We start from the raw sequence: 8,398 nt of genomic DNA, 5'->3' as shown, positions 1-8,398 counted from the left end.
TCACAAGATTCAACATCAGGTTCTTGAGACATTTCATTACCCTGCATAAATGAGTTTAGTTTTAAATTTGTATTCTATACATACCATGTACAGTGTATATACATATTAATATAGCATAATAATTATAACTAAAATAATTTAATGTACTAGATCATTTTAAATCTTACTATTCAAGTCACATTTCCAATAGCATACAGATAACAAGGTTTAGCAGTTTCTTATAGCATTTTTTTGGTCAGATATTTTTGGTCATAAAGTTTGTGTGTACCTATACGATTTGAAAGCAAATTTAGTCTCAATCAAATATTATACTTCTCATGGTGTGGAAAAAAGTTATTTGTAGCATGAACTAAATCTATTAAGTGAATTACACTTGCTATAATGACATTACTGAGTTGTGCATATGTTGAAAAATGTGCATATGCACTCCAGCACATATTAAAATCACACTGTGCAACTTGATCAATATCAGATGTACCTGCGGATGTTAGTAAGAAAAGTTTGAACATCACAAATTCCATGACTGATGCATGCATGTCAAAAGAATTCCAGAGACCTTTACATGGTCAAAAATGAAGGTGTGAGGAAATATTGTAAAAATGTAAAAGGCAGAAAACATGTCAAGACCTGTTTGGGCAGTGCTAATCACAAACCTGCATTAACAAAGCAGCAATTAAAGGCTGTACTTTTCCAACAGTCAAACTTTTGTTAGAAATGAGAATTGATATGTGTGTAGTCTGGTTGTTATCAGTTTGTTAGTGTGTACAGAGGAATGCACATTTAGAACCTCAGGAGTTGCTCTTTAATGTTTGCCATTAAAATGTGTTGTCATTTCCACTGAATCACAAGTTTGCGCAACAAAGTACAGACAAATGAATTCAGTAAAAAGGTTCAGATAATGTGCTTGCAATATTGCATAAATGCCTCCATTTTACATACTTGAAGACATGTAGCCATATCAACAAATTTCACAGTGTGTACTTTTGGCAAAAGGGATTTTAGTTTCTGTTTTCTGCTAAACAAATGCAAGCTTTCATTGCTTTGTCCAAAAACAGAAATATCTATCAACAACTGCAGCACCTTGTGTTTATTGTGTTCTTGCGCATACAATAAGAAAACATTCATTTAATTATTGCTTTACACCCAGATGCACTTAACTAAATTAACACACCTAAGATGATTAAATATGAAGTGAAATAATATAGTATGTAAAATGCCAGAGTATGTAAAATTATAGTTTCAATTAATTTATGTGTAATTTAAATGTAATCTGCTCTGAAATTACCTTGAATTTGTGATGAAAGCTCAAAATACATTCAACAAGAATTCTCAAAAAAAAAAAAAAATGTCAGGCTGTAATGTGTAATAGACAATGTCTGGCTTTTGTTTACTATATGGCTGACTGTCATGCCACGGCTAAACAATAGGCATATGGCAGATCTATGGCAGGAGTTACTCAAATAGGCTAATTTTTAAAATGAAAAGAATCATAATTTCGCTAATAAACTATGTTTAATATGTGTGTCTATGACCTCTGTAAGATGGAGAAATTCAGCGGAGATTAATTTATTCACTTATCAAAGGATAAGTCTGAATCCATGTAAAATGCAACAGTTTTGATAATGGTGCTAATACGTCTTCAGCATCTCACTAGGGTATAGATTTATTTTCATGTTTTTTTTAAATATCTATTTGATATTAGTTCCCCTTTCATTTATCAAGGTGCCTGTTTAAAAGCAGGAAACAAATTACCGACTGTCTCTTTAAAAGAAGTAGAAGAAGAAACTATGCAGCCCACTGTTTTCTTTTTGGCAAGGTTGCCAGTGAAACGCGTGTTTAATAGGGGAAGGAGGAAAGTATTCAACGCCCAACTGCAGCGCAACAGTTCGGCTGATGTTGCTAGGTGTGGTTCTGTGAGTATAAATACAGCTCAAATCTTTTCTCCTCCTCGCTTGCTGTGCATTCGCTCTTGGTAAGTGGGGATTATCTATATTTCTTACCCTTCATTTAATAGCCAGTGTTGTCAGTTTGTTAAAAAGATATATCATTGTTGCATAGTTATAACAGCGTTGTTTTTATTTACTGGAAATGGATATGCAAATAAGAAAATATTGCTGAAGAAAGTTATGCTACAATGTTGCGCAATAGATTTCAGGACGTTTTTTGCACACTTTAAGCTTTAAATCTCGGTTTTATTAACTGTTTTGTCATTTTCAGTAGCTCTTTGACTTGTCAGACTTTACTGTGTCTCTCATGTACTTCCTAAAAACTTTTATAAGATTATCATTCTCTTAAAAGTGTAGTTCTGTGATTAGTTTTCCTATTACTTTTTGATATGTTTTTGTCATATTCTAATACATATTCTAATATATAGGTTTAGCTGTTGAGTTCCAGTTGTCAACATGTCCTTCGTCAGTTCATTTCTCGAGCAGCTTGCCTATCAGGGCATGCAAGAGACCACAGTACAAGACATCACAGTAAGTTTGCTTCAACTTTCTGGAAAATCTGAGCAGTACCAAGCTGAATGAGTCAGCGATAGGAATGTACACCACTCCCCATTTTAGCCACGTTCATCCTGTTATTTGCAAACGTTTCAGTATTTCTGTGCTTTCTTCCTAAGATTTGTTTCTTGATTTTTTTTCTTTTAATTGAATCTGATTATTCAACTAGTCTACTATGAATGAGGAAGTTAAGGTTAAAAGGTTTTTAAAAAAAATAAACTTCTGTCTGTCATGTCTTTAGGAGGTACAAGGAACGGTGAAGCCCTATGCTCAGTTTAACGCAGCTGCAGATGCAGCCGTCCTGGACAAAGCTATCAAAGCAAAAGGTATATGTATCTGTATGAATTCTGAAATATATATGAAACCCTTGCATGTCCAAACATTCTGTACAATCATATGATTGCTCTATTGACAGTCAATTTTGCTCTCAGGTGTGGATGAGCCCACAATCATTGATACACTGGTCCACAGGAGCAATGCCCAGCGCCAGCAAATTAAGGCTGCTTACCAGCAAGCCACTAGCAAGGTATTATATTTTCTGCACCTGAAATGAACACAATATTACTTTCCATATTCTCGCTCATCTAACCTGTCCTCTTCATACAGCCTCTAGATGTCGCTCTGAAAAATGCCCTGAAAGGTGAGCTTGAAGATGTGGTTCTGGGTCTGCTGATGACTCCAGCTCAGTATGATGCCTTCCAGCTCAAATATGCCATGAAGGTAATGTCATATTTGAAAATTAATAGAGCTGTGCTGAAACGTTGTTAAGAAAGTTAACATCTAGCCTCGAGTGCCATCTGTTGTTAAAACCAAGCTCAATCAATCCAAGAGAGAATCCCACTATATTTTGATTTGATATTATTATTATTATCAATTATTATTATTATTATTATTTGATATTTTTTGCCACAGCTCTAGAATTTAAATATGACTTAACTTATTTGTTTTACTCTGTCTCCATATAAAACTACTATTTTTCATCTTCAGGGTGCTGGCACAACTGAAGATACTCTTATTGAGATTTTGGCGTCCAGGACCAATAAGGAGATCGGAGATATCAAACAGGTTTACAAACAAGGTAAACAATATTATGAGCCTGTAATCCTTTGCAGATGTTTGTGTCCTGTTATAGTTCACACATTCAGCAGAATTAGCCCAAACACACTTAAGAATAAAGGTTCTTTTTCAGCATTCACAATTACGAAAGAGATTCATTAAAACTTAATGAACCTTTGCAATCTACAAAAAAGTTCTTTATCACCGAAAATGTTCATCATAAGAAATAAGCAGTCCTTTTAAAGTAATTGTTCACTCAAAAGAATAAAAATTTTCTTAAGATTTTTTGTTGTTGTTGTTGTTGTTGAACACAAACAAAGATATTTTGAATAATGCTGGAAGCCAGCAGCCTTTGACATCCATAGTAGTAAACACTTTGTGGAAGTCCGTTACATGTTTCCAACATTCTTCAGAATATCTTCTTTTGTGTTCAATTGAAGTGAAGGGATTCTTTTTTGAAGAATTGATACATTTATAGTTGGAGATTCTTTGGGATACCATGGTTTTTTCTCTCAGAGTGAAAACCCTCTTTTGAAAGCTGTATTTTTAAGAGTGATCCTGTTCACACCTGCATGAAAGCTGCTAGTAATCCTGAAGATCTTGTTTTGTTGGTTCAGGTGTGTTTAATTATTTTTGGAACCAGAATAGGAGCAGAATAGGACAGCCCCTGGTTTTTTATTGGTTTTGTATTTTTAAAATGAATATATGACTTTCATTTACAGAGTATAAAAAGGACCTGGAGGCAGATATCAAGTCTGATACAAGTGGAGACTTCAGGAATGCCCTGCTTTCCCTCTGCAAGGTTGAATTTTCTAATATAAGATGATCTGTTTTAGATTACTCTGGTAGAATTTCTCAATTCTGCTTCTCCCAGTATTGCATATTTTGGAAGCCTTCCATATCAGACACTTTGCATTCTGCAAGTAAAGTGATTTGTGACTTGAATCAGCACAAAACTCCATTGCTCAACTTTTTATTTGAATTCACAGGCTACCAGAAGTGAGGACAATATTGTGAAAGATGACTTGGCCGACAAAGACGCAAGGGTAATTAATAACATGCTATATTAGGTCCGGGTTCCCAAGGGTCATTAGTTTTCTGGAATACCATGATATTTTAAAAGAATTAATTATTATAAAAATGTGTTTTTGTTTGCTTGTTTGTTTGTTTTACCTGTTGTTTTTAGGGTAAGGTTGTTTTTCACTGCCATTTTCATTTTTAAACTGGTAATTAACCTGTTAAACTGGCTGTACCAGTTAAAATACTATCTGTAGCAGTTTTTAGTTTTGTCTGCTAAGTGATCAACCAGTCCCTCCTGCATTTTGTAGGGATCATTTATGTCTAGTGGGCCTAAAATTGGGCGTCTTTTCTTAAATTTGAGTCAGTATTTTTGACATTTCTTGCTGTGGCTGAATGAATGTTGTGATATTATCACATAATGCATCTAAAACAGGTCACATACATACACATTCAGAAATAAAGGTACAAAATCTGTCACTGGGGCGGTACCTTTTCAAAAGGTACACTTTTGTACCATACAGGTAAACATTTCCACTTTTGTACTTTTAAGATTTACTTTTGTACCTTTAAGGTTTACTTTTGTACCTTTTAAAGTACTATGAGGTACACATTTGTACGTATTAATATGTACCTTTAAGGACCTGCTAGGAACAAAAATGTTCCTTTTGAAAAGGTACCGCCCTCACATTTTGTACCTTTATTACTGAGATTGTATGGAGGAGTGTCGCTCACGGTATTACCCACTGGAGGATCACTTTCTTTATGCAAATACAATAATATTTAATATGAAACTATTTATTTCCTGGCTGGCCAAAATATGCAGTATATCTGCACCAGTTATAAAAATTGCAAGCTCATCTGAATTTTGCGCCATTTGCTTGATTTTGCTTTAAATGTGGCAATCCCATAATCACAAAATTCTGGAGAGACTGCTCTACTTTATAACTCTTTATGTTCAATGTATATTATGTCAGTTCAGCTTTTTAGTGAGGGAAAAGTAAAGGAGTTTGACATTTGACTTAGAGTGAAAACCCTTATAGGACATTAATTGTTGCTGTACATACATCTGTGTTGACCTCTCACTCTGCTCTGTAGGCCTTGTATGAAGCAGGAGAGAAGAGAAAAGGCACAGACTGTTCAGTGTTCATTGACATCCTCACTTCACGCAATGGTCCTCATCTGAGGAAAGGTATGGTTGACCTCCATATACCTGCTACCAAATGCAGCTGTCTTCTAATGTGCTTTGCTATTGATAATAATGTACTGTGTTTCTTTTATATTTAGTTTTTCAGCAGTACAACAAGTACAGTAAAGTGGACGTCGCCAAAGCCATTGACCTAGAGTTAAAGGGTGATATTGAGAGCTGCTTGATTGCTGTTGGTGAGACTCTGAAACCTTCATGGTTGTCTTTATTAGTAAATATTGCTTTTTAAATAGTATGAAGCACATTAATAAGTTCACTGCAATTTCTGACTGCAGACATATTTTTTAGCACTTAGACATACTGTACCTTTTAAGTCTTAAATACTTCCATATAGTATGAGAAGAATACTTTTTTATGTGTACTTTCTACTTTAAGCTACAATTAACAGGAATGTTATTTGTAAGGCAGAGCTCTGAGCAATGAAACAGAAAGCAAAGTCTTTTAATGACGTTTTGAATGGCAGAAATATTTTTGTGCTTACCTATGAGTGACTTGTCATCTTTTTCTACAGTGAAATGTGTTTCAAACAAACCTGCTTTCTTTGCTGAGAAACTGAATCTAGCAATGAAGGCAAGTGTGATTTTATAGTTCAATTTCTCTCACTTGAGTTAAGCTTTTAAAATGACAACTGATAACCTGCCAGAATCATTGAGTGTGACTTTATTTTCACAGGGCTCTGGTTACAGAGGCAAGATCTTGACCAGGATATTGGTGAGCCGCTCTGAGATTGACTTGGCCAACATCAAGCAAGAGTATCAGAAGAAGTATGGCAAGAGCCTCTACCAGGATATCCAGGTAATTATGTCTCATTAAACATTTTGTTACACATTATTCTCCTCAATATATAAACACAAAAAATAGCAAGTGGTATTATATGATCCTGCCTGTAAATATTAAGTGAAAGATTGTGTTTTGTTTGTTTTAGGATGACACCAAAGGAGATTATGAGACGATCCTGCTAGCATTGTGTGGCAATTAATTTCTGTCAAGAATAAATGCATACAGACGAAGATCCACCAGATGTCAATATATGCAATAAAAACCCCGTACACAACAAGCAACTATAACAAAATGAAAAACTTTTTGATAAATAAAGATTCATAAGAAAGAATGTGTGTGTTCATTCATTTACTTTTCGGCTTAGTCGCTTTATTAATCTGGGGTCGCCACATTGGAAGGAATCGCCAACTTATCCAGCATATGTTTTACACAGCGGATGCCCTTCCAGCTGCAACCCAGTTCTGGGAAAACCCTATAAACGCTCATTCACACACATAAACTACAGCCAATTTAGCTTATTCAATTCACCTGTACCGCATGTCTTTGGGGAAAAATGGGGGAAATCGGAGTACCCGGAGGAAACCCACAAAAACATGCAAACTCCACACAGATATGTCAACTGACCCAGCAAAGGCTCAAACCAGCAACCATCTTGCTGTGAGGCGATCATGCTACCACTGCGCCTCTGTGATGCCAGAATGTGTGTGTGTGTGTGTCTGTAAATTTTGAATGTCTTCATAATGTGAGATGCAAGAAAATATATGTAATAAATGCTCTTTAACAGGGTTTATAAACATACCTCCATGGAAAAGTATTTCTACTTTTTACTCTTATGATATTTACAGACTTGTAATTTAAAGCGTATCCAATCATTATTAATCGTTTTGTTTCTTGTCCCAAATTTGCTGGAGAATTTCTCACCAGTCAAATTTATTTTAGATACTTTTTGAAAAGTGTTGCACAATTAAAAGAACAACACTTAGATTTATGTATATACATAAAGTAGGAATGACTTGACAAATTTGAGATATGTTTTTTAAAAGTTTTTAGATTTTCAAGCTCCATATTAATACCTCAAGGATACATATTAGTAGTACAAAAATGTTCCTCTTAAAATGTTTAGTACTAATATATGCTTTTGAGGTACAAAAACGGACCCTTTAAGTACAAATGTGTACCTCTTGAAAATGTACCACCCCAGTGACAGCTCACCTACCTTTATTTCTGAGAGTGTACAGTATGTGTGTCTTATTAGACAAACACATTTTTTCCACTTACTAATTCATGCCCAATTGAGCCTTTCAGTTAAATGAGGGAAGTAGGGTACATCACGTACTGACAGTAAACAAAAAGGTGTGTATTAGTACAAGCTCTTCTATTACATAAACATGTTGGGCTGGAACAGTAGGAATGCAAGGAAAGAGATTTTGACTATATGAGCATTTCGGATTTTGCAGTATAAACTCAAGAAAAAAAAATCACAAAGAAAGTATATTTTAACATTATATTAAAATATCTCTTTTCGTTTTCTAAAACTACTACCACAGAGTTATGGGATCAAAAAACATCCATCTGTAAACATTTTTTATATTTTAAATGAGGAAAATATGGATGGATATGACCAAAAAAGTTTGTGAGTTTACAGTATGCAACATAGCCTACTGTGTAGAAACTCTATGAATTGAACTGCACAGGCCAAAAGAGACAGTGCCCATCAAAAGGATAAGAGTCGGTTTGCTATAGAACAAAAAAAATATTAATTTGATTTGATTTAAAATGTTTGCATTGAGGAAAAGGCTTTATGAATGTGACAGATGTGAAATTGCCACTTATGTTA

At 34.6% G+C, this 8,398-nt stretch overlaps 1 protein-coding gene across 3 annotated transcripts; it reads left to right on the top strand.

Moving 5' to 3' along the window:
* Positions 1 to 1,791: 1,791 nt before the first annotated feature.
* Positions 1,792 to 6,892, top strand: anxa1a (annexin A1a). 3 transcript variants are annotated; one of them, XM_087251360.1, is made up of 13 exons: positions 1,792 to 1,913; positions 2,375 to 2,477; positions 2,743 to 2,827; positions 2,933 to 3,027; positions 3,108 to 3,221; positions 3,489 to 3,579; positions 4,280 to 4,359; positions 4,547 to 4,603; positions 5,673 to 5,766; positions 5,862 to 5,957; positions 6,293 to 6,351; positions 6,454 to 6,576; positions 6,707 to 6,892. In XM_087251360.1, exons 2-13 carry the CDS (start codon positions 2,403 to 2,405, stop codon positions 6,758 to 6,760), a joined length of 1,023 nt encoding a protein of 340 aa, XP_087107486.1. In that variant the 5' UTR covers positions 1,792 to 1,913; positions 2,375 to 2,402; the 3' UTR covers positions 6,761 to 6,892. The 3 variants fall into 3 exon arrangements, 2 of the variants coding, with proteins under 2 accessions (XP_087107486.1, NP_861423.1); XR_015489973.1 differs by lacking the exon at positions 1,792 to 1,913 and adding an exon at positions 1,933 to 1,972 and having other exon boundaries at positions 4,547 to 5,039; positions 5,251 to 5,766; NM_181758.1 differs by lacking the exon at positions 1,792 to 1,913 and adding an exon at positions 1,948 to 1,972.
* Positions 6,893 to 8,398: the final 1,506 nt, after the last annotated feature.

Source organism: Danio rerio, chromosome 5, assembly GCF_052040795.2.
Source record: "Danio rerio strain M-AB ecotype USA chromosome 5, GRCz13ab, whole genome shotgun sequence".
NCBI classification, from domain to species: domain Eukaryota; kingdom Metazoa; phylum Chordata; class Actinopteri; order Cypriniformes; family Danionidae; genus Danio; species Danio rerio.
Note: the sequence above shows the minus strand (reverse complement) of the source record. Positions and strands in the feature narration are given on the sequence as shown.